Source organism: Cavia porcellus, unplaced genomic scaffold, assembly GCF_034190915.1.
Source record: "Cavia porcellus strain 051 isolate PalLab524CR breed Dunkin Hartley unplaced genomic scaffold, mCavPor4.1 scaffold_1, whole genome shotgun sequence".
Classification (NCBI taxonomy): domain Eukaryota; kingdom Metazoa; phylum Chordata; class Mammalia; order Rodentia; family Caviidae; genus Cavia; species Cavia porcellus.
In genome coordinates, this window is record NW_026947484.1 from 190,244,602 (window position 1) to 190,270,421 (window position 25,820).

Here is a 25,820-nt window from a genome sequence, read left to right on the forward strand (position 1 = left end):
AGCTACCCTCATCCAGCCCACTGGCAGGGTTTGGGCGCTGCTTCCGTCCCCCTCACCACCCAGAGATAAGTTTGGGACCAGGTTGAATGGCCTCTTCCAGGCTGCAAGCAGCAAGGGAAACAGGTGACATCAGCGATGGGACATATGTCACCAGCCTTCCCTACCACCCTTGGCAGCCTGCGATCTTCTGTCAGACTGAGTTCCTTGTGCAGGAGGAATCCAGACCTACGTGCAGAATAGATAATACCACTGGTGCCCTGAGAGTCTGTTTCTCATGAACAGCCTCTGCTTACACAAATGCCACCTCACAGGTGGTTTTCAGGTGGCCAGGAGTCCAGTCCCCTTACATCCCTGGCCTGTGCTGGTTCCTAGATAGTAGGGCCCACCCAAGGGGTGGACAGCACCATGGATCTGTGTCCTCAGTGCAGGCTTGTGGTCTAGAGGGCCTCCCCCAGCTTTCCCCTCCCTGGTTTGTGGCCTGTATGCCGCTTCTTTGATCCTTGATGCCATAACATTATTACCTTTTGTGTTGGTGCCATCAGCCCTGTGGTTTAATTGAAGTCTGTTTTTAAGACACCTGTTGCCAAAATTCTGGACAGGCATCCTGTTCTGCCACTTACTGCTCATCATGTGACCATAACAAATTCTTCCCCTATCTGTCCAGTGGAGAAATAGACTTTGACTCCCCACATCTCTGTCTGTGGGCTCAGCCCTCTTTACCCTTTGCATGCTCTGTCTGGATGATCTACACCTCCCAGGCCAGAGAGGTGACCAGGACACATGGCACGGTGTCTGCCAGTATGCTGGACAAGAGCACTGCCACGGCCCTGGGCTTTGTTGCTGCATCTGTGCTGTCGAACCTGATTATCAGGATGGAGTTTGAATGACTGGTTTGCACCCGCGGTGTTGGAGATGGAAGATTTAGTTTTGCATGCATGTCCAGAGTCATTAGAGCACCACTCCCAAGGCCAGAAGGGTGTGCTGAGCTATCGGCCTTCCCTTGAAGAAGCCCAACCCAAAATGGAGACATGAGTGAGACCATCCAGTGGCTATAACCTATGCCCAGGAGGCCCACTTTGCTTTGCCACTGCAGCCCCTGACTAGTCCAGCCCCACACTAGGGAGTGACAACTAGGCATTAATCACCTGAAGTGCAACTGGATCCGCTCTGGTACTGTGTATGAGCACCAGTCGGCCAGCCTCTGTGTGAGGTATGTGGTTTCTCTCACTCCAGCCTGTCTGCCAGAGTGAGGTGGGGAATGGCATCCCTGTGCACTGTTCTATCAGGAGTGGGTGCAAAATGACATCGGAATTCTAGCTATGCCGGTTCTCCATCTCTGGCATTTTCATGGGAGCCTCCAGGCCCTCTGTGAGGCTGTACCAGGGCCAGAAAGCATTTCGGAGAGTCTGGCCTCAGAGGATAGGGCCTTCCACCTATTCCATCTTTTCTCAAAAGATATTTATAAAAGCCTTCTGTACCAGGCCCTGGGCTGACCATCAGAAGGAACCACTGTGAGGAGCACAAGGCTCTGGGGCTAGAGCCTGACCAGGTCAGTCTGTACCTCACTGCACGCAGGTCTGTCCACGGAGTCTTGGGAGCCCAGAGGTGGCAAACAAGTGGGTGGTCCCTGTTCCAGAGACTTAAGAACATCTGCAGTGAAGAACATCTGCACTTGACAAGAGGCCAGACATAGTGGTGCACACCTGTGGTCTTAAGTGCCCAAGAGACTGAGACAGGAGGATCACAAGTTTGAGACTAGCCTGGACAACTTAGTAATGCCCTGTCTCAATAAAAGTAAAAAGGCTGGGAATATGTAGCTCAGTGGTAGAGACCATCTGGATATCAGCCTAATACCAAAGATGAGAGAGACAGAGACAAAAGACAGGTGTTCCCCAGGCAGGGACAGCCAGTGTGGCATCTTAGAGACACAGCCTGGGCAGAGCCTCAGCAGGTGCAGAGGAGCCTCAGCAGGACACCTGTGCCCTCCCAGGGGCTTTCGTCACAGTTCTCAGTGCCAGGCATTGACTTTCATGCCCCACTCAGAATCCAGCTCTCAGATTCCTCCCTCACACTTGCACCCCATGCCCCCAGCCCACCCTGCTGCATGCAGCAGCCCTTAGACTGTGCCTGGGGTGCATCACCCCTCTCGGAGACCCTGCCAATCACTGTCATCCTTTCCCTGTTTCCCTACCTCCAGTAGCGGCAGCAGATGGACCTCATATACACCACTGGCCCTGGGTACTCTTGCTCCATCCTCAAGAAGTAAAGGGTTGAGGCTTGAGAAGTTGGCAAGAAAATAGAAAACTCTTAACACAGTTTCCCGTCTCTGGAAAAGCAGTAGGAGAGGCATTTTAAAAAGAAGTTAGGAAAAATCTTATTAAAAGGGTCCTTCAGGCACTTTGGACTGTAAAGGCCTCTTCACAAGTTCTGGTAGCATGTTTTTTTGCAAAAGAATCTGAGCAAGATGAGGGAGACAGGACTTCAAAGATTACAGGGTTTGCAGCTGGGGGACAGCAGGCATCCAGCTGTCCTTGGGATGGGGCATGCAGACTGGCACTTCTAAGGCCATGGCAGGCAGGAAGCCAGTGACCAGGGAGGCCCTGGCTTGGCTTGGCTTCCCTTTCCCCTCCCCTCCCCTCCCTTCTTCTCCCCTCTCTTTTCCTTTCCTCCCCTCCCCTCTCCTTTCCTAACACCATGGCACTTTAACATTAAGGTATCTATCTCCAGTCCTTTTTATTTTTTAATTTGAGATCAGTATCACTGAGTTGCCAACACTAGCCTCTAACTTGCAATCCTCCTGCCTCAACCTCCCCAGTAGCAGTGATTCCTCAAGTGCAACATTGTACTCTACACCACTGCTTTTTTGAGGTGGAGTCCCAGGAATTGAACTCAAGACTTTGTCAAGCTTGCCAGGCAGCCACTTACGCCGCTGAGCTAAATCCCCACCCCTGCTTTTTTAACAGGGACTCAGCTTTACCTCTGTTGAAACAGAGAGTATCCTACATAGATTTCTCACAGAAAGAGCCACCAATCTTCAAAACCCCAGAGACTAATTACCAGCGTCCTTGGAAATGAGGCTTTACTGGCTTCCTGCTTGCCATGCCTTATAAGTACCAGTCTGCATGCCCCACACACTTGAGCCCTCAGTTGCCCTCCTTGTCGCTTTAAGCTCTGCCCCTTTCAGTGGCAGCTGTTTACTGAGATCCTGCCGGACCACACAACTTGATGAGACAGAGAAGACACTGACACTTACAATGATATAGAAAGCATCACAGCCACTGAATGTGGAAAGTACTGTGGGCTTTCCAAGAGGAGGGAACAGAGAGGGGACTCTGCAGAAGACGGGAGGTGTCACGATTGTATGAGAACAGTGCTGAGCTGGCAGGATGGTGTACATCCATAGTACATGGTGTACATCCAGCACTCAGAAGGCCAAGGCAGGAAGATCACTGCAAGTTCTTGGCCAGTCTGGACTACATAGTGAGTTCAAGGCCGGCCTAGACTGCCATTCAAGGGAGACCAAGAACCAATTACATTGACATCCTCCAGGAAAGGTATGGCCCCAGAAGGACACTGAACAGGTTCTGAAGGTTTCGAGTCGGATATAGTGATATTCTCTGGGCTGTAATCTAGACTGCTAATGGAATCAGGGCACCATGAGTATTACTTAAATACAGCTGCCACCTCTCTGTGTCCCTACATGCCACACACATGCTACTTGAGCTGGCAAGGCACAAGTACTAGCAAGGGGCCTATTGTGAGAGGGGTTTCAGGGCAGCCCTTTTCCAGATGTAGAGGGAAAACTACAGGCTCTGAAGTCAAAGGTAACCAAATCCACACCCTGGCTCTCATCTCACATCAGCTATGTAATGCCAGGCAAGTTCCTTTGCCTCCGTTATCAAACCCTGAAGAGTCGGGGCATAGGTAAGAAGTGGAGCGTGCAGGTGAGCCCCACCCTGCTGTTGGCACACAGAGGTGCTTAGCGTGTGCTGAGCTTTTTTTTCCTAGCTTTTCTGGAGCCTTGGAAATCACCATGAAAGGCAGGCATGAAATACACACCTGTAATCCCAACTACTCAGAAGACTGAAACAGAAGAATTGTGAGTTCAAGGTCATCCTGGACAACTTAGACTCTATCTCAGAATAACATATGAAAAGGGCTACCTACACCTTCATTTAATTCCCAGTATAGCAAGAAGTACAGACAAGGACAGGGACAGAGAAGGAGGGAGGTAGCACTGTCAACAGAGCCCTGGGGGTGAGACCATGCAAGCTGTGCTAAACTAGATCTCTCTAGCTAACATCTTCCTCATTGTTGTCTTTAAAACACGGGACTAGAGGTGTAACTCAGTGGTACAGCTACACGCTGGCCAGCATGTGCAAGGCCCAGAGTTCTATCAGGACCCATTTTTCCACATTAAGGTTGCATGATTAGGCCACAGAGCCCTTTCCATTAGCTAGAGGATGTTGGGAGGGCCCCATCTCACTCCCAGGTAGTATTTTTATCAAAAAAAGGCCCCTCGGATTCCTTGATGACACCCCTTGCATCTGCTGTTAGTGCTGACTGTTGGGCTCCCAGTCCCTGCCCAGTAGCTGCGTCCTGGGGCTCTAGCGGAGGGTGAGTGTTGCAGGGCCGGGAAGAGTGTTTTAGTTAGGAATGTTTTTCTTTCTTCTCTCCCCTCATTGATTTATGTAGTGAAGGAGAGAGTTTTCAAACAGTAGGCCTGTCTGTGTTCAGGCAGGCAGGCAAGTGATTAATCTTAGTTTGTTGCTGTTGACAGCCAGGAGCAAAAAATAATAAAGGTTTGTAGGGTGGGGATGGATGGGGTGCAGAGAGGCTGTGCACCCTGCGTTCATCACAGACTGCTTCCCTCTACCACCTGAGCATCCCCCTGTGGGTCGGCACCTGAGTCCCCAGACAGCCCCACCGAGTTTGCCTCTCCCAGTACGAACCACCGGGCCATTCCTTCAGAGGCTACCAAGGCGCCCCAGCAGGTGCTGAGACCCCACTCAGCCCCAGCAAGCCTAGATTTCAGTCCTCTGTTCCCAGAGTCCCCACTAGGCCTCTGAAGACCCAGTGAGCCCTCCTATGGACAAATTTTCAAGGAAGGAAGCTGAACTTGAGACACATGATCTTTTGCCTTGGGACTCACACTGGCCAGCTAAGACTGCGGGCCCTGGGTTCCTGGCCAAGTACCCTGTGCTTCTCTGACCCTGTACCTGTCCAAGCTCTTGGGACTAGGGCACTGCAGGAGGACAAATACAAAATGGCGGGTCAGGCAGGCTGGCAGGGTGGTCAGGGTGGTAGCTCCAGGCACACAGGGCTAGCAGTTCTGTCCCAAGGAGTGGTGAGGGGTGCTGGAAGACTATAGTGTAGGGGTGGAGAGTCCTTGGAGTATGAGGAAGATAGAAGCATTTGGGAGATGGACAGCAGCCAAAAGGAAGGTGCCTCTTTTCAGGTGCAGCGTCCCCCATCTCCAGCACCTCCATTCTTCCTTCCCCAGAGTGGAAGCAACTGTGCATGGAGACACTGGCTCCAGATCAGTTTACCTGGACCCTGAGTGCAGCCCCGCCACTTGCTAGGAGGGAGGTGCTGGGGAAAGGGTCTTAGTACATCTGAGCCTTGGTTTCCTTAAACTTAGGACATTTCATGGTGTGTTGGAGGGACAGAATATGTGAGAGAACTTAGCATGTGCCCAGCAGGTACTAAGTGCTCAAATCAGTGGTAGCTCTGCTGTTCATAGACTTTGGAGAGCCACAGGCCCTGTAGGAGAACCTCAGTGTAGCCGAGTCGTCTGGATTGTCTGGGTTCAACTCCTGTGTCTCTCTACACCCTTTTCACTCTCCTTTACAGTGGCGGGGTTTAGATTTATGTGGCCTTGCAGGCTAGAGTCAGGTCCAGGCTTTTTCTCTCTCTGACTTTGTGAGCGTGGATGAGTTACTTGAATTCCCCTGATCTCCCAAGTCTTTACTGATCACTAGAGACGAGGCCACTTCAACAAGTCTTTCTTTTTGCCCTCCTTACTATTCTGTTACCCCTGAAGCCCTCCTGCCACATCTGCAGACATTGTGAATCAAGTCCGGGTTTTCACCAGAACTTCACTGTGACCTCATCTTGTGAGGAAGCATGTTTGCCAAAGGTCAGGGCAGTAACTCTGGGAGTGCAGTGTGTGGAAATTTGGAATTTAGGGAACAGAGAGAGACCTTTTCATATTACCTGCTGTAGTATACTATAAAGGAGAGAAACTAAGGCCTAGAGAGGAGAAGCAGCAGCTTGCCTACCTTCTGGCTTCCCCCTGAAGCCCTGTTTTCTACCTGCATTTAAGTCTCCCTGAGAGAAGGAGTACTGTTTGCCCTCTGTCCTTGGAGCATTTTGTGTCCTTTTATGCCTGATGGAGCAAAGTGAGCTTTGTGCTCAATTAGTGTGCTTGATGTTTTCTCCTTCAAGAAAGTTTAAAGGAAATGCTGCAATTAGAAACTGCTGCTTTAGGCTAACCTACTCCTCAGCTGCTCTTTGCGGGGGACTAAGTGAGAACAGCAAGCTCTGGAATGTGCAGATGCCTTGTAGGATGAAAGGACGTAGTGGGCACAGTCGGTGATGAGGGTCCCCTTTGTTCTAAATGATGGAGGGAGTGCATCCTGCCGGGAAAAGTGCTTCCCGGGCTGACACCCTTGCCGCTCAGACCTTCCCGCTCCTAGATACTGCATTTGGAGTCATGGGAATTCACGAGCATCTGAGTGGACACTGTGGGAAGAGCCCTGACTGCCCTGGGCCCTGAACCCATCGCAGTCCCTTGATTTGCTCTTTTCCTTTGGGAGAGAGTCAGCAGACCCCAGTTTGAGTGTTTTCTTTTTGATCTTGAGCAGAGCAGGGGGGATGAGTCCTGCCCCACGAGCTGCTGTGACCTGCTGAAGTGTCAGTGAGGGAGTGCATGCAGAGAACCGGTTCCAGGAAAATCCAGCTCTGTGCTGTAGCAGTCCATGATGAGCTGGGTGAGAATTACTCCTTCGTTACTATGAATACAGAAACCAGCATTTACATGGTGTCATGGCTAAGGCATTTAATGCAGCCTGATACCTTTTTACTCTATGGAGTTTCTGAGCAGAAGCCATCCCCTTTCTCTCAAGCAGGGCCTGATCATCCAGTTAGGGTTCAAGCCTCTCAGGACATTGTAGCCTGAGGACTGGGGCCAGAGAGGGGCATTTCTCTGGCATTGATTTCCAGACAGTGATAACATGTAAAAAGCCCCTGATCTAGCTTGTGGGGACCTCAAAATGGGGAAGAATGTCAGTCTGTCTGGCTCTAAACCGAGTGTCCGGATGCATGACCCAGCTGGGTGGTCTTGGCTTCTTTTTTGGGTGCAGTCCTCAAGCAGCTGGTGCAGAAGGGCGCAGCTCCCCATTGTTCCCTCTTCAGAAGAGGATTCAAGGCTCTGAGCAGATCAGGAACCTGCCTGAGGCTGCGGAGCCAAAGAAGAACAGAGTATGCCTGAGCCCTGGGCCACTGTCGTTCCTTGGCCCTGCTTGGAGGTTCTCAGCTTCTACCAAGGTGCTGGGCTAAAGCTGGGGCACCTGGTAGCAGAGAGGCCAAGACAGGTTTTAGAAACCTTGCCTGGCTGTGGGTATGTGCTGAACTAGGAGTGAACCTGTGGCTCCCTGGGGGCTGCTGTGCCAGCTCCCTGGAGAACAAGTAGCTGTCCCAGTGAGGAAGGGGAATGACCAACCCTGTGGAGATTTAGGTCTAGGTTTCTGAGTGGCTGGTTATGTCACTGGTGGCACTGCCAGCTGCAGCACAGACCAGGAATTCCCCCAACTCGGCTTCCCTTCCCCACCTTTGCTCAAGACCCAGTGGAAAGAGATGCCCCATACACTCTGCTTCACTGCCCCAGTCCATGCTCAGAGCGCCTGCCAGCCTGGGTGTACCAGTGGGGAGGGGGTATTCCCTCTTCAGCCTGCTCCATCTCCCTCCCAGCCAGGCATGTCGCCTTGCCCTTTGTTCCTCTGGGAGCTCTCGGTCCTCTCTAATGTCACAGCTGCCCTGATTATATTTCCAGTCAGTTTTTAATTATCTCGTATCAGCCCGCGTCAATCTGCCTGTGCAGCTCGGTCACAGGGGAAGCATTCCGACTGCCCGTGTGTCGCCAGGAAACCTCCTGTGGCCTGGGACAGCTCCCTTTGGAAGTAGTGGGAGATATTTCCAAATGAGAAAAAATATCTCTTTTCAATCATATGTCTAACGTCTTGTTAATGTGACTTAACAAAATTATTGCAAAAACCACGTGATAACAGGATGTTTGGGCACTTGGGAGAGGGCTTGTGGGACAGGCCACGAAGATAGCGGCAGACTGTATGTCTGCCATCAATGAAGGGGAGCAGTGGGGAGCAAGATGTGATCAGGGAGCCCGAGGACCAGGGCCTGAGTGATCTGGCAGAGGGGTCACCGGGTTTCATATATCTCTTGAGACTTTGAGTCCTGAGTCGTAAGAACACTGGATTTAAAGCTCTTAGAAATGCTAAGAGGCTGTGTAAATGCGGAGAATTCGTTCAGACTCTAGGAAAGTATGATGTAGGATTCATTCTTCAAGCCAAGTAAACACTGCGAGGTCCAGGTAAAATATGATTGCCCACTCCTAGAAGCATTTGGTGGGTCTCAAAGCCCTAGCTTCATACAGTAAAATCCCAGTGTCCAATTTGGAGTTTGTCTTTTCACACTACATGGTAGTTAAGTCAGAAGGGGCTTAAGTCATTTGTGTCAAGACTGTGACTTTCAGATAGGGGAAACTGAGGCCCAGTGGAGAGGAAAGACATTCTTGAGGTCCTGGCAGAATCTGCCTGTCCCAAATCCTGTCCCTGGAAGTGCTGTATTTCCTTCTCTTGTTTTCTCCATAAATGCCCTATAGTATAAGATAGATTTATAAAATCAGACCTCAGACTTGATAGCCCTCATATTTGCTCCTGTTGTTCAAACGGCAAAGCTATAAAAACGACCTTCCGCTGTGTGAGCGGGTGTGGAGGGGGCATCACACACAGGCTTCCCTGACCGCCGTTCTTCTGGGTTTGCTTGCTGCCTGCAGTCTGCTGGCTTCCGGGTATCTCCTCCAGTGAGAGCCTCTGTCCTGCCAGTTGTAAGTACGATTTGCCTCTTCTAATAATGTGCTTGCTTTTTTTTTCTTTTTAAGATTACTTTACTCAAGAGGAATATCAGAAACAATTAAGTTTGGCAAAACCAGCTTATAAGAAAAGCTTTAAATAGAACCTCTTTTTTTTTTTTTTTTTTTTTTTTTGCTTTTTTCGCCCTGCTATTTTCCTTTTGAAAAGCCGCACACTGCTGAAGGCCTGGGGATCAGCCTGCCACGTCCTCAGCATAGACTTTCAGGGAGAGACTTACAAACAGGCCTGCAGGACAGCCTTCACAGTGGAGCTGTCCTGTGCACCGGGCCCTCAGCCAGGAGAAGGAGACCCATCAGCCTCTGAACTCCTCTGAGCAAGGAGACGGGAGGAGGGGGGTGGGCATTAAGATGGAGAAACGGAAAGGAAGTTGATTTTATTAGTAGTATCTTGGAAGGCATCTTGGAGGCAGTAGCATTTAAGTAGCATGTCAGGATAAAGAAAATTGAAAGAGAAAACCAGAAACTGTCTTGGGAAAGCAACAGCAAGGTAGACAGAGGCAGAGGTTTTCAGGTTAGAGGCGAGTCTCTGCAGTCCCCCTTTCCCCACGGTTTTGCCTTGGCTGGGATGGCGATTATAAAAAGCACCATTTTTAATTTCTAAATTACAGTGGGACTTCATAAACTCAGCACTCTACTTGGTAAATTTGCCCTTTAGCAGCTGATGCTATTGAGTGTGGTCCTGGGTTTTGTGATCTGAAGTGACTTGGCTTCTACTAGGCAGCTTTTGTGGCCGAGGGCTTCTTTGGGAATTCTTTCTACCACTGCAAGGCCAGGCACAAGGTAGGTATTCGGGGCTTCTCGGAGGTTATATTCAGAAGAATACATAATCACAATATGCAAAATAAGTCATGATTGTAATGAAAGCAGGTTACAGAATTCAGCCCACCAGTCTCTGGTGGGTGCCACATGCACCAAATGGTGAGGCGGGAGGCTGGGTACAGGAAGACAGTGTACCAGACTCTGGTAGCTGTTTGTGAGTGGTACAATGGCATGGTGATGTCTGTCTTTTTGTTTATTTTTGTTTTCTGGATTTTCAACAGTGAATCTCCTTTGTATAGGTTGTTACTATGAGATGAAACAGACAGGAAACTCATTGGCTGTAGAGTTAGGAGACCTGGTTCTTGTTTCAGCTCTCTCTTGAGCTCTATTTAAGATGACTTGTCCATACCTATTATTTGGGATAGTTTAATTGGGCTGATCCGTAGAGAAAGACCACAGAGTATCCTGGCCAAGGGAGTAGACTACCTGGAAGCAAAATCCCGGGTTTGAACCTTTATTCCACCCTCACTACTTTGTGACCTCAGTTCCTCCGTCTGTCTAACAGAGTGAGTGACAGTCTCTGTTTCCCAGGATCGTCATGAAGCACATAAGTAAAGTGGTGGTCAGAGAGTGCCTTGTAAACTCGGAAGGCCTGGTGAGTGGTCTCCAGCTCCCGCAGAGAGTCCCTGCTTGACCCCTCAAAGACAAGAGCTAGAGAGGCCAGTACCTCACCCTCGGTCATGCCAGGCCCTGCTGTGCGAGTCCTGCATTCTTTCTACAGTCCCCTAGCCCTCCTTATTGCTTCCCGAAGAGCAACCTGTGTGCTGGACACAGCCTCGCATGAAGAGTACATTTGGGTGAGGCCCGCAGGCTCTTGGTAGTCCCTGCTTCCTGGTGTAAGAAAGCACCTGGAACAGGCTTGTGCAGTGTCCTGCGAGGTAGGGAGTATGGTGCTAGTGACACAGCAGTGGTAAAACCCCTGAGCCCATCATCTGAGACCACATGACCTGGGCTCCAAAACTCCAGACTCAGGTCTCCACATGCCAGCATGGTGACTCCTTTTAAATTCAGATCCTCAATCTAGAAAAACATTTTTAATGTTCAGCATTGTTCCAATTAACCAAAAACATCTAGAGAAAAGCTATAGTTTACTCTCACTTTCCTGGGAGTTGTGCTTTTAAAAAGCAATCAGTTCTGATAGTAAGTAACTTTGGAACTCAATTACTTGCAGCCATGCTGAAAAAACCTGTAATTAATGTGGTCAAACCCCAGCCAAATAATAAAATGAAAGCTTTGTTGTGTATCAAGGCAGAAATCAATTTCATTAGAGAGCAAAGAGCTAGCGATTTAATTTCAAGAAAATTCTCCATCCTGTGGAAAGAGGTTGTCAGGAAGCTGCCAGAGTGAATGTCCAGTACGAGAGGATTTGCCCTCCAGAGCTCTGACTGGCGAGGGGTGACAGGGACCTCTTGGAATTGCATTTCTGAGTCTTACAGATGTTGCCAATGTCAGTGGATTTGTGCCTCTTTAATGCTCTTGGGCCCGGGCCGCTTGGCCCCTTTTGCTTTTGGCCAGGATGTGAAAGACAACTCTGATGACATTTGTGTCCACTGAACCCTGTCCTTTGGGGTTATGAGAACGGAGAGAGAAGGGTGAACTCAGCCACCCCACATTAATGGTGGAGTGTCTGGGTAGCAGGGCTAAGGACAAGCCGGACAGATTTCCAGGGGACGCTGTCTAGTTACAGGCCACCGGGCATGTGGGCAGCGGGTGACTAAGACAGGAAGGGACAGCAGATGACGCCCTGTGAGGACCTCATGGAGAGGAACAGCCAACTGCTCCTGCTTCTGCGTTTCTATCTCTGAGGGCCTTTCGTGGGCAAAGGGAGCATCAGTGTCCTGCATGACCCAGAGTCAGCTGGGCTCCTGTGAGTGACCACAGTGAGCGTGTGTGAAGGAGCTCGCCGCGGCAGAGCTGCGCAGGGCTGGAAGGAGTGTCTCGGTGGGGAGGGAGTTTCCCTAGTGCTGAGGGGCAGCAACACCAAATGCTGTGGCTGTCTCACGAGTTTTCTTCATCCTGTGGAACTAGAATGGTGGTCTCAAACATGAATGCCTCCAAATCTTTTGAGGCAGATTCTGGTCCCAGAGCAGTCCGGGGAGCTGTAGCCGAGGCAAAAATGCTTGCGGCCCTTTTGTGGCACAGTTGAAGAAACTTGCTGTTTGAGAAACCTGCACTCTCTTCCTCTTCCAGCCTTGGGCTCGGCATGCCTGGGATGCACCTGGGGCTTTGGTTAAATATCTGAGTAGCCACTCATTCCTCACCATGTGACATGAGCACCTGTGCATCAGGCATTGAGGTAGAACCTCAGGGTCCTCCTGTTCAGTGTCTTTGCTGTAGAAATGGGAAAACTGAGGCCTAAAAGCATGAGAGGCAGGGCTGGGGCCCCACTCCTCAGTGCTCGGGTCAGAGCTCTTCTTCTCTTGCTTTCAGTGGAAGCATTGTAAACTGTCCCCCATTTCACATAGTAAGAAACTGAGGCCCATGGTGGGGCTCAGGCAGCTTATTCACTTGCCCTCTTGGTAAGCGCCTGTGGCATGGGTCAGGAGAACCATTACCTGTGAGCCTAATGCCACGCGGGCTGAAAATCAAGTGCCCTTCCCCCTCTGCCTCCCTCCCCCATGGCTACTGGGGATAGATGTCTCAGCATCTCTTGGGAGGATGACCATATGCAGTATAGCAAATATGGAGGATTTCCTTCTGTCTTCTGTTTGAAGGCAAAGTTGTTTTTACTGTTTTGTTTTGTTGTTTCTTTTGCTCTATTCAGTTACTCTCAATTGGTTTTATAATGTTCTGTTTTTGGTTTTATTTTGCTATACCTAATTGACTGGACGACTATTGTGAAGTTAAGCAGATATACTATAGTACCTATTACTACTATCCCAGTATCCTGCTGTGAAATCCTGTACCAATTTCACTGCATTGTCTCAATTGGCTTTGTTCTGTCTTGTGCTGTTGCATTTTTACTACTTTCAAAATAAAATTTAAAAAAAAAAAAAAAAGAAAGAAAGTAACTGAGGCCCCAAATCCCAAGACAGATGGGAATTTTCTTCTACTGGGAGCCACTGTCATTCATGTGTGTGATTTGCAAACGGGCTTTGGCCAGAGTGTCTGAATGCTCAGTGTGCCGCTGAAATGCCAGGAAGGCAAAACGCATTCTCAGGTTCGATGCAGCAGCTGCTGAGTAGGTCGAGCTGTTTTAACTCGTGGTTTTTAAAAGGCCCCTCTGCATTTTCCTTCTTGATTTTGCTTAAGTAAAACTGTCTGTAGGATCTGGGTCTTGGTGGAGAGTATGTCCCCATTGTTGCTGGACTTGTGAGTGCTGTGGGTTGATACACAGAAGCCCCTGCCAGTGTGTTGGGGCCAGGAAGACTAATGAGGGCCAACACTGCCTAGCAGTAGGCAGTGCTCACAGAGCACCTGGGTCCCCGGAAGGAGCCTCTGACCCCAAGGAGAAGAACTCTCGAAGCGTTTGTGATTTCTTTCCCTCTTACAATGAAAGTAGGGAACCAAATGGTTTTGCAGCCTCTGCGTGGTGTCTTATATTCCAGAGAAGGATGGAATATGCAGTAGGCAGTGCACGCGGTGGACACTGAATGAATGCCAGAGACTACCTGTGGCCACATTTCAGCAGAGCCACCTCTCCTCCTCCTCCTCCTCCTCCTGTTCTCTTTGCATGTGGATCTTGGCTTGACCAACATGCTTTAGAGAGAGTCACGAAATCCATTTAATGTTTGGGGAAATGGTTGTCAGAGCAGCAAACACCCTGCCAGTGTCACCCAGTTGCCCCTTCTCACTCAGCAGTAAGGCAGACTGCAACCAGGGGCTGCCTGGCCATATGTGACTTCTGAGCTGCCAAGGTGGCCACCAAACAACAGACCAGATGACAGGGAGACATGATGGTGCTTAGCCCAGACTGCCAGAGGCAGCCAGGCATACAGATGGGCAGCAGCTTCTGCCCAAGGAGGAAGACACAGGAGCCATTTCAGAACCCTCGTCCTGTGTTTGCACCAGTACTTTTAGAAAAGGCCCTGCTTGTCATAAAAAAGAGGAACACCCTGCGTTGCAGTATCCAGCCAGTCTGCTTCCGGGCCATGCTTACCTGAGGACTACCAGGGAGCAAAACTGGCACCTGTGACATCCAGCAGGTCAGCAGCACTGCAACTCCTGCCAGGGCTGTCACCCACTACTTTAGACCTCAGCTGGCCCTTCCAGGGAGGAAAGAAGGGCCCATTTTACAGGCAGAGGAAGGCCAGGCATTGCTCAGAAGAGGCAGGGAGGGTCTCAGACATAGTGTGGGTGGTCTTGAGCCCAGGGTTATGTTCAGCACCACCCCAAGCATCCTAAGGCTTAGACATTGCTTCCCTGTCCAGGGTTGGTCCCCAGCTTATTCTCTAGGGCAGCCTGTGTGGACCCTAAGTTTCTAGCTCTCTAGCGCTCTTTGCCTAAAAAGCCCATTGCCCCTTAGCTGTGCTCCCCTCCCCAGCAACTGGCGCTTACCCTGAAGCTGTCTTCTGCCTAATGCCCTTGAGGTCAGCTCTAAGACTTCCTTCAGATGTGTGTACCTGGCTCAGTTGGGCCCACCTGCTCGGTGGGACTGGGGCTGGGGGCTTGCTCCCTCGGAACATTCCAGAGCCCTTTGGAGCCTAGCAGTGTGCCAGGGAGTATTGTATCTTAACCCTGAAACTGAGGATCAGGGTGGCCTCAGCTTCCCACACATTCACACTGGCAGAGAGGGTCTCATTGACCCTCTGACCCTCTCAGTGCTGTGAGGGTGGTCTGGGTGTGGTAGTGTGGTCCCTTCGTCACAGGAAGATTCAAAGCACTTGTGACTAAGCAGTATGACACTGCCAAATGTGAGGCTGAGCTGTTTTTTCCTGAGTGCTGCAGTGTTTAGCAACATCCTTGGCCAGGGGCACCAAGGGGTAGGCTACATGACGGCCCCAGTTATGGTCAGTGCCCTGAGAGGAGTACGGGGTGGGAGGGCTTGTCCACAACAGAAGGGGCTGCTTTTGGATTTGTATCCTCACTTCCCTGCTGGGTATACCCCAATGTCCTCACATAGTGACTGGCCAATTGCTTCTCCCTCTGACCCTCAGTCTTCTCGTCCTCAAAGTGTGGGCCTGCATTTAATTTGCAGCCCTCCTGGCTTTTGAAGCCACAGGTTGGTCAGTCATGGACCAAGAAAACATTTAAAGTCATCTCAATGGACCACTTTGTGCAGGCGCCCTCTTGCAGGGTTCTGGGGAATTATTGGACCACAGAGACAAACCATTAAAATGTCTGCTTACCTTTTCTGGGGGACCCCAGATCCCCACTACCTGTTTCTGTGCAGTGTCCAGGGAGATGGAGCACTGTGTGGGGTTTACCACTGAGTTGGGCTCTGCCGAGTAGCCAGTAGGTTTTGATCAGTCTCCCTTGTCCCTTCAGTGGCTGCAGAACTGCACTCAAGTCACTTGAGCTGACTCTGTTTTCCAGCATGTAAATTGAGAGCCAAGGGGACCTGTCTCTCGAGGTATACCAAAAGCCCCACGGTGCGATTACACAGAGAATATGATTGACACGGTGGTCCTGGAATCATCTGGCACCTTGCTCCCAGGTACTGAGAGGAGGCTTTCTCCAGAGATGTAGGACCAGCAAAATGTCCCACCCTCCTGGGCACTAGTGCTGAGCAGAAGGGACAGCAGAGTCTTACATTGGAGTGGACAGCTCCTGCCTTGGCCAGGCCACACCGGGGTCAGGGCAGAGCAGTCTGCAGCTTGCCCTCAGGAGATTGAGCAGGTAGGGAAGTCGCAGCAGGCTGAGATGAGGTGAAGCCTCATTTCTCTGGTTCTCTGGCAGACCTTAGCCAGGTAACTGATGGATGGAGGGAGGCTCAGCCTGCAGAAAAACATCTCAGTGAACAGGAAGGGATCCTGACCTTGGGACCTCAAGGGCCACAGGGAAGCCACTTTTTGGGGCACAAAATATCCACAGGACCACCTGGAAACCTGGGCTTGCCTGGTCGGATAGCCAAGCACAGGAAGATGACCCTCCTAATGGCAGCTACAGCTGAGGCAAATAGGACCCCGCAGGCTGGTCTGGCAGACGTGAGTTCAAGTGCTGGTCCTACCCTGTCCCATGTAATCAGGCACGTGACCTCTCTGAGCTTCAGGTTCCCCATCTGCAAACCGTGATAGTCACACCAACTTAGCAAAGTTGCCTTGCAGCTCAACTAATGTCACACGCAGCCATGCACAGCTCCACTCGGTGCCTGACTTCCCTGGAGGATCGGAGAAGTCAGATGTCCTTAGTTCTGTATTGGCAGTGAGGAGCCATAGCAGTTTTAAGCTGAGGGACAATGTTGTTGAAGCATCTGGGTCAAGAAAAAAAAAAAAAAAAAGCAACTGGCAGCCCCTCTCAGGCCGTGCTGAAGTGGAATCTTTTGTGTGCGGGATTGCCATCACTGGCCCACATGATAGTCCCAGAGGGCAATTCCTTTCCTTCCCTCGCACATAAATATTATATGCAAGTGTTTTTAACTCATTTCATCATGAAAAGAAGCGATTTAACATAACTATTACCCAGGATTCTTCATGAAATATGCATCAAGCAATTAGGTCTAAAAGCGAGAGGTGAGGCCTTGTACCCTGCCCGGCCGGCAGCTGTGGGCTGAGTGATGTTTTATTAAAGCTCATGATTAGGAGGCGAGGTGGGGCCTGTTATTACGCTGGCGCGCCGGGCACACTTGCTAATCCCAGTGACAAGGAGGTGCTTTTCATGGTAATGATGAGCCCTGTGACAGCCCCCGAGTCCCCGCCTCTGTGGCCTTAGGAGACTCATTAGACAGGTCACCCACTGGAGACACCCCTAATTGTAACTTTGCTCTGGCAAGATGTCCTATCAAAGGAGACAAGGTCCATTGCGGAAGCTTGGCAGGTGGAGGGATCAAAGCAGGAGCACGTCAGAGCTCTTTGGGGATCGGTGCTTCCCAAGGAGAGCTGCAGTTCTGCGTGAATAGAGTCCAGCCCACCTGGCCATAGGAGCAAGGGCTCCATTCCAGCTGTGTCTGCAGCCCCTTGCTGTGTGCCTTGGGCCAGGGCTATTTGACTCCCTGGCCTCATTTCCCTGTGAGGTACAGGGAGTGAGAAATGATCCCTAGGCAGCTTCAGGCTCCCAAAACCTATTAATAGCAGCGCGGCATCCCTGTGCATACCCCATGTCTCCTCCCTCTCTGTTCACTACAGAAATCTAAATTTTTCCTTCATTAGATTGGCATCATTTGTGCAGTGTTGAACATCATTAAAATATCACTGGCAGCCACTCTTTTTCTTTTCCTTTTTTGAGATAGACTCTTCTATGTAGTTCAGGCTGGCCTTGACCTCGTTGTGTAGGTCAGCCTCACCTCACACTCATGGCGGCCCTTCTGCCTCAGCCTCCCCAAGTGCTGGGATTACAGTCGTGCACCCTTACTCCCAGCTGGCAGCAACTTTTAAATCTTCGGTTGGTGTTAGAAAGCATCTCATTTGTGGGAATCTTGTGAGCAATCAAGACATATTATTACAAACACCCCCCCACGTGTGCGTGCGTGTGTGTGTGTGTGTGTGTGTGTGTGTGTGTGTGCGTGCGCGCACACAAGAAGTCACCTGACATTTGTGCTGGTGTAAGACTAGCAGATTGTCTCGGGACTGGGGAACCTTTGGGGATGCCCCCACCTGCCTTTGCTTGCAGCTAGGGGATTCATGTTCAGGCCAAAGCCTTCCTGATCCCTGTGACAGTCGTGTTTGTGGGTAGTATATTCTTTCGTTCCCGTCTGACCTGCCATCCGCTCTGTGACATGGGCATCGTGGACATAGGCTCTGACACCTCTGACTACCATCCTGCCTGGCTACACTGGGAGCTCTGCTGGTTGGGTCGGGCCCAGCCCACTGGGTCTAGCTGAGGGCTGAGGTGGGGAGCATTTGCTCCAGGAAAGGCCCCCAAGGGAGGGATTTTGCACCACAGCTTCCAATGGCCATGTCATTGGGCCTGTCAGCTTCCTGTCTATGCCTCCTCCATACTCAGGCACAGGGCCTAGTTAACAGGAATCCCCTCTGTAACAGTCTAGGCTGATGTCCCAGTGAGAGCAGGACTGGGCCAGACAGCAATGGAGAGGAGCCAAGTGGTCCCCGCCCACTTCCTGCAGGAGACTCCCAGGACCTGGGCGGCAGATTAGGTTTACACAGGAACCCAGGACACTAGGCCTGGAGCTGCCCTCAGAGACCACTAGGGGACCAAGGGGACAGTGTTTGAGTCCAGAAGAGTCAACTTCCAAGTACCTGACCTGGGAATGGAGGACAGTGGCTTCTGCCTGTGACTCAGTGGGAACTGTTGCCACCGTCAGTGTCACTGGTTGATGGAAGAACAATCTAGTGTGGATATGTCCAGGTTTCATCCACTCCCCCAGTGCTGAGAATTAAACTCAGGGCTTCCGCATGCTAGACAAGCGCCATGCCACTGAGCTACGTTCCCCATCCCTTTTGTTTGTTGTTTGATTTTGAGATGGAGTCTCACTAAATTCCTCAGGCTGGCCTCAAACTCGAGATCCTCCTGCCTCAGCCTCCCCAATATCTGTGATTCCTGGCATGTACTGTCATTCCTGACTGACTATTCTCTCAGCCCATTTAACCCTGTGAGTTACTTTCCTTAATCTCTTAGGGTTTTTTGAGACAAAGCCTCACTCTGTAGCTCAGGCTGGCCTTGAACTCACTATGTAGCCCAGACTGGCCTTGAACTTGTGGCAGTCCTCCCGCCTCAGGCTCCAGACATGTGGCACTATGCCCAACTCCTTAACCTTCTTGAAAATGAAACAGGGACCCAAATGCAGCTGGACAGAGCTCTGGGCTCTCGACACCTACTGGGGCCCTCCTTCTCAGGGGTCCTTTACTTCGGTCCCCAGCCATAGGCAGACCTGAGAGGATCACAGATCCCATAGTTTGACTCCCCAGCATGATACCCACTCAGCACACACTAAGGGAAATGGCAGTTCACAGCCGCACCCTCCTTTCCTCCCCAGGTGCCTATGCTCCCCAAGTGCCACCTGAGCGGGGCAGGCACCCAGCTCTCCAGTCTGCTGCCAGTGACTCTCCAGGTGGCCCCAGGCTGCCCCACCGTACCCTGCCAGGCAGCAGGTCCTTGACACCTTCCATTGAGCGTGCTCACCGAGGCCTGAACACGACACAGGCAAGCGGCTCCCTGGCGAAGTGACCCTTCGCTGAGGATCAGGACTTGCCACAGGCTCTGTAATTAGAACATTGCCAGGCTTTAAAAAATCTTGATTTAAATTTTAGTTCTTCGCAGGAATTATTCTCTCTTGAAATGTAATTGCTCTCCAAACGATTTCCTTTAAGCCGAGGGTAACGTCTCTAAATACATTATTATGAGCAGATGAGCTGCTCAGAGCCTGCACTTCATTAAGCATTTACTCTGCTCGTTTGGAAACAGCACAGAGCAGAGTTTGGGGGCCCAGTCCCAACTGAAGGTGCATGCATTAGGACCCCAGCGGCTCCCGTGGGAGCTCAGGAGTGGAGCTGGGGCTCAGGATGGCCACTCCTCTGTCCACATGGCTCTCTCAGCCTTGCTGGCTTGGCTGTGGGCTCCCAGAAGCCAGGTCTTAGAGCTATTCACAAGTTACCTGTGCCCAGGGACGGGCCCTGCAGCTGGTAGCAGGTGTCTGACTGGAAGCGCAAGCTTCCAAACCAAGTGACAGGCAGTTGATTTGGTAAATCGGTCTTTGGTTTGGAAACTTACAGATGTAGCAACAGAGCCGTAAAAGGCAAGGCTTGGCTGAGCAGGGAGGCAGGAGGCAGGATGTCAGAGGGGAGCGCAAGCCAGCGTGGCGGAGCCTGGAGCATGACATAGGAGAGGTCTGCTGGGAGCCTGTGGGTCCACTGCTGAACCACAGTGGGGGAACTGTGACCTCGGCCATCCTGAGCTACACCACTCCACATGCTGGTGCATGACAGGCTGCAGGGGCCTTGGAATATGCAGGGCCTCACTCCTACCTGAGCGACCTACCGCTGCTGTTCCCTCCAGACACCCCAGGCAGATCTGAACCCAGTTACAGCAGTCACAGAGACCTCCTCCTTTTATCCACAGTGCTCTCTGCGGGAGTGGCTGAGTAACTGCAGGTTAGGAAAGCAAGTGCCTACTGAGGCAGGACTGGATTTGGAGTGGTCACAGGAAGGAGGGTACTGTGCCTGAGGGAGCCTTAAGGACAGCCTGGCAGTGGAAGAGGCTGAACCTTGGAAGGGATTGGCTGCCTGGGACTGGGGCATTCTGGGAGAAGACATGCATTCTGCCCACATTGACTGGCTAGATTTGGTCACATGGCTAACGAGCTGAGGGAAGCTGGGAAATATAGTCTGAGGCAGAGCGGCCCCTTGCAAGTGACAGTTCTACTACTGAGGGGGAAAACACCTTGCTGCCGTCCCTGCCACAGTTTGTTCGTCTGGCAACTGAGCAGTGAATGACCCTTGCCCAGTGTCTGCCAGGCAAGGCTTGTCCTGGGTGCGTATCACCAACAACAAGCCCCTGAGTCCTCAAGCTCTCTGGCAGGAGGGCGCCTGTGGCGGTGGGTGCAGGAGCATTTCAGGGGGCCTAGCCTCCTCATCCTGTTTGGAAAGGAACAGCTCACAGCTGCTTTGCATCTAGGATCTCCTCTCCCAGGTGGCCCCAGAGTCCTTAGCAGGTGTTTGGCCCCAGTATCAGGAGGAAAGTTCTTGGGACCAAGCATCCTTCTAGTGCTGGAGAACAAAACTGAATGGCACCACCACAGATGCTTTTTCCCCCAGCTGACCTCACCTTCCCTCAGCCCAGCAATCCTTAGGTCCTGTTAACCTCTCTGTTTTGTTCACAGGAGCAACCAGGGCTTTATGCACATGAAACTGGCCAAAACCAAAGAGAAATATATTCTGGGTCAGAACAGCCCCCCATTCGACAGTGTCCCGGAAGTCATCCACTACTACACCACCAGAAAGCTGCCCATCAAAGGAGCTGAGCACTTGTCCCTGCTGTATCCTGTGGCTGTGCGGACCCTGTGAACAGACCAGCTCTCCCTGCTCTCTGTGACAGAGCCCAGGACTTGGAGAAGCCGGCAGGGCGCTGCCAAGCCCCACCAAGTTGCCAGCTGTGTCCAGTTTGTGTCGTGTGTATGGTACTAGCACACCACTGCATGTCTTAGAGTGCTGTTGCCATTGGGGCTGGGGCAGGCCTGTGTGGAGGCTGAGGGACGCCGCCACCCCACCCAGCCCCACCCCCACCCCTAGAGTTTCTGTGAATTAAATATTTGCAATCCAAAGAGATGCCTTACAGGGCGAACAAAGGCCCGCAGCTCCCTGGGCTGCTCTCTTTGTTCTCCAGCTGTCAGGAACTCACACCTGTGGACTGCAGTTTCCCACCCACCCACCGTGCTGGGAGCCAGAGGCTGCCTCTGTGAGCAGGAGGCCCGGCCGCCCCTCTGTGGTGTGGAGTCTCTGTGAGTGTGCCTGTGAGCACAGACGTGTGCGAGCATGTGATCACATACACACACACACACACACACATACTCCCACCTACATTTAGTCTCTCAGTGTAATCTTTAGATCTTCAAGGAATCATTGTGCAGTCAAAAAGAGGATGCAGTTATTTATGAATAGGGTGTGTAAATAAAATAGTCATTTAATATATATTCTTACTCCTTCTGTTCTGTCCCACGCAGTGCTCGCCTTCTGGCTCTGTTCCCCGTCAGGGCACATAAGGTGGTCTCTGGCTTGCTGCTGTGGCAAGCCTTGCAGAGGGAAGCAGCCAGAGGCACAGGTCTCCTGGCTCTGGGCCCCGGAGTGGTCACTGTGGGGACTGGGCTGAGGCAGTCAGAGGCACATGGGAGCACAGAGGAGCTCAGAAATGTGCTGCCACACTGGGAGAGCCGAGGGCGCAGCCCTCCCACAGAATGGATGGAGATGAAGATTTTCTCTTCAGCAGTGGCCACTGGTGGCAGGTCTGTTTTAACCCCTGAGATGCATAATGCCCAGCAGTCTGCAAAGGGTTCTTCCAGCCCAGGTACACCCTTGTAATTCCAGCACCCAGGAAGCTGAAGCAGGAGGATCGCCATGAGACTGAGGTCGGACTACATAGCAAGACTTGTCCCAAAGAAAAAGAATTCTCCGCACCATCTGGTCATTGTTGTCTTGTGAGGTATTTTAACATATGGAGAGAAGGGAGGCTCAGGCAGAAAGTAATTTTAGGTCACACAAAGTAAACACAGCCTGTGCTCTTCCTGGCTCTGCAATGCCTGTTACCCTTCTCTGAGCAGGACAGAATCCTGGCCTCTAAGGGGCCAGGAACACTGGTCATCCATGCTGCTTGCACCCAAATAAATCACTTGTACCCCAACCTGTGCTATGTCCCTGGCTTTGGCTTCAGCAGGATGCCTCCCCCACACTCAGGCAGATGCTATTATGACGGATCACTCCATACCCTGCCTTCCCACTGTGCAGCGGCAGGAAAGGTGTGGCTGCCTCCTACAGGATGGGCTGCAAGAGGCCAGCCTGGCCAGGGCTCCGGGGCTCCTCCAGGCACAGGTTCCGCCCCGCTGGTCTGAAGGGCTTGGAGGTTTGGTGCCCGTCACCCAGCACATGGGAAAGGCACTCCGAAGTGCAGACCACCAGCGCTGTTTATGCCTCAGGCTGGTCACTCTCCAGATGAGAAGACCCAGCCTCAGAGAAGGGGAAGGGCTTGCCACGGCTACCTGTCAGGTTCAGGTAGAGCAGGAGTAAAGGCTGCCATTGATCCCAGCCGTTTACAGCCAAAGCTGTTCCCTTGGCAACCCAACTCATAATACTTGTCATCCTCCTGGTTCCTTCTGGGGCAGGGAGTGAGGGCAGTATGTGGAGTGAGGCGGGCAGCTGGGCCAGCTGAGACAGCAAACCGGAATCTGGAGCTAGGCTCCTGGGAAGCTGGAGGCACAGCCCCTCCAACCACAGAGTGTGTGACCTCCCGCTGGCAAGGTCAGGTTCAGTCTCCAGGACACTTCCTGAGAGTCCTGGCCACGGCTGGCTGGGGACCACTAGGCAGAGCCAGCCTCTCAGAAAAGACTGCCCTGGAGGGAGAGGAAGCGGACCTCCGCCCTCCTGTTGTCTTTGCTTCTTTAAGGGTTCCTGGGAGCCTCCGTCCTCCCTTTAAATCTCCCACTTCCCTCAAGACTGGGGCTGGCGGAGGAGCCAGCATACAGTACAGGAGCTGCTAAAAGGAACTTTTTCTTTAATTTTATGAACCTCTCCCTCTTCTTCCTCTAATTGTGACTGTTTCCTCTGCCGGCGTGCGTTCATGTTTTCTTGGACATCTAACAATTGAAAACAGCTTTTCCCTTTCAGAAACACTCGCATTCAGGTTACTGGCGTTGGTCTGGTTTTTGTTTTGGCTTTATTTTTTTCATCCACTGCCAATTAATGCGGGGGAAGGGGGGTGAGCAGGATTTCTTGGAGGGGAGAAAAAGCACCCGGCCACACAGCACCTCGCCTTTAGCGTTTGGTCTCAGAACACAGCCAGCAGCAGGCCTGGCTGCTCAGAACCACAGGGGTATGTGCGGGGCTTTTTCTTCCTTTCTTTTCCTTTTTCACTGGCTCCATTGTTGACCACAATGCCCTGACCACTTCAGCAGCTCCGTCCTTGAGCACAGAGGAGTCAAGGACCCTTCTGGCAGCCCAGCACAAGAAGATGGCACCCAGAGGAAGAAAAGAGGCTTTGTGGGGACAGCCCACCTGCCTGCCATTCTGAGGCCCTGTGGTCCAGGAAATCCTAAAGAGACAGCAGTCCTTGGTAGGAAAGTGATTTTAAAAAATAACAACAAAAAAAACCTAAGCCTTCAGGAAAGCTGGACTGCACCACAGGGCAGTTCTGGGCTAGTGGCCCTCAGTGACCAGAGTGTGGGCAGATGCTTCCAGAAAGGACCTCATGTCAACAGACTGAGCCCCATGGGGCCTTTGCTTCCACCGCAGTCCCAGGACCAGCGTTTTAGACACTCGGGTTCAGCAGCTCCTCAGGAGTGGTTGGTGACATGTGACCAAGGCCTGATAGGGACAGATGGCCACGTCTGTGTTCTTCCAGGGACAGCACCACAGAAACTGCATTCAGATACGCTACTTTCTGGAGGTGGCCAGTGGATGTCCCCAGAGTGTCCTGGCTGGGTCAGTAGCCAGGCAAAAAACTTTCAGTCACTGGCAAAGGCCAGATCTCAAAGATACCCTCAAGTTACAGGTGTCCCTTGGCCTCTCCAGCCACGTGAAGCTGAAGATGGTCTTTAGAGCTCCAGTGCTGTGTGGTGTGCTTTACAAAGGTGGATATTTAACATGAAGTTTTAATACACAGGTATCTGGTGTAAGCTTGTTTTGTTTCTTTAGAACAGAGCAGGCACAGTGGTGCGTGCCTCTAATCCCAGCTGTCTGGATGCTGTGCCAGCCACAAGTTCAAGGCCAGCCTGGGCAACTTTGGGAGATGCTACCTCAAAATTTAAAAAAATAAAATTAAAAAGAGGTCTGAGGATGTCACTCCAAGGTAGAACTCTTGTTTTTGCGTTTGTGTTTTGAAATAGGGTCTTGCTGTGTAGTTTGGACTGCCCATCAGCTCACTAGCCCAGGCTGGCCCGGGACTTGTAGCAGTTCACCCAAGGGCTGGGGTTACAGATGTGCACTACCACGCCTGTGTCTCCGTGGTAGAAGCTTCCAGTGTGCAGTGTCCTGGGTTTAATTCCAATACCGCCAAAGAAAAAAACTGTGGTGTGTACCCCAGAAACCTCGCCAGACACCCTTCTGTTTGCTGATGCTGAGCTGCCATCGCCTCCAAGGTGGATCATTACAGGACAGAAGGAACTTCCCCGCCTCCTGCTGAGCAGAGAGACAGACCTCATGACCTTGTTAAGGGGAAATGAATGAACTTGTTCAGAGCCACCCACTGAGTGGCTCCTGGTTCCTGATCTGATTACAGAATGGACCTGGCCCCTGGCCTCAGGAAGTTTCCGGTGTGGAAAAACACAAAATGATACTTGATACAGAAAAGGTGGCCCACAAGGTTGTGAGAGCCCAGATGTGGAGAGCTGGAGGATGAGTAGGGGTTCTCCTGGGGGCATGGAGTCATGGATGTCACAGGAAGTGGTACCAGATGTGGGACCATCAGAGGACAGGTGAGGCCCAGGCTGCTCTTGCAGGAGATGACAAAGTTCCTGTGTCTCCCAGGGGTGCTCTGAAGGTAGATGGTGAGGACAGGGAAGGGGAGGGATACATCACCTCCTCTAGCCCAAAAGTACCTCTTGTTCTCCATGGAGATTCAGGGAGATGTTGCTGACCTCCTTTTCTAGGGGAGGCAAATCCTTGAAGGCAGGACACAACTTCTGGCCCACCATCTCCCATTATTTGCCTTGACCCCATCATCACAACATCTTGAAGATGCCATTGTGCAGCCTCAGTGTCCCTGTGGCAAGAGGGTCCAGAGGACCAAAAGCACAAGACCTCTGTTTCACATATGGACCAGCCCAGAGGTGCATCAGGGGCCCATCACATCCAGAAGTGCATACTGGAGTGGCCTCTAACAACTGCCTCCCCTGCTAGAGAAACCTGCCTGCCTCTGCCACCCCTTTAACATCCTCCAATGCAAGGCTGCAACCCTGACCCCATTTGGTCCCCAGAATTTAGGCTTTGCTTCTCCCTCCGGCACCAACACTACACACATGCACGCACGCACACAGAACACCTGCATTAGTAAAGACAGAACTCCAGCATGGGCCTGCTAACAAAAACTTCCACAGTTCACCCAGAACCCAAGGGCCACACCAGTGTCCTGTGGG

At 51.6% G+C, this 25,820-nt stretch overlaps 1 protein-coding gene across 1 annotated transcript in view; it reads left to right on the forward strand.

The window, feature by feature from the left end:
- Positions 1-21,669, forward strand: part of Shb (SH2 domain containing adaptor protein B) — a 124,319-nt gene extending 102,650 nt beyond the window's left edge. Inside the window, exon 6 of the mRNA XM_005008667.3 lies at positions 20,862-21,669. Coding sequence (XP_005008724.2) covers positions 20,862-21,045 — 184 coding nt within the window. The 3' untranslated portion in view covers positions 21,046-21,669. The remainder of the gene's footprint in view (positions 1-20,861) is intronic.
- The last annotated feature ends 4,151 nt before the right edge of the window (positions 21,670-25,820 follow it).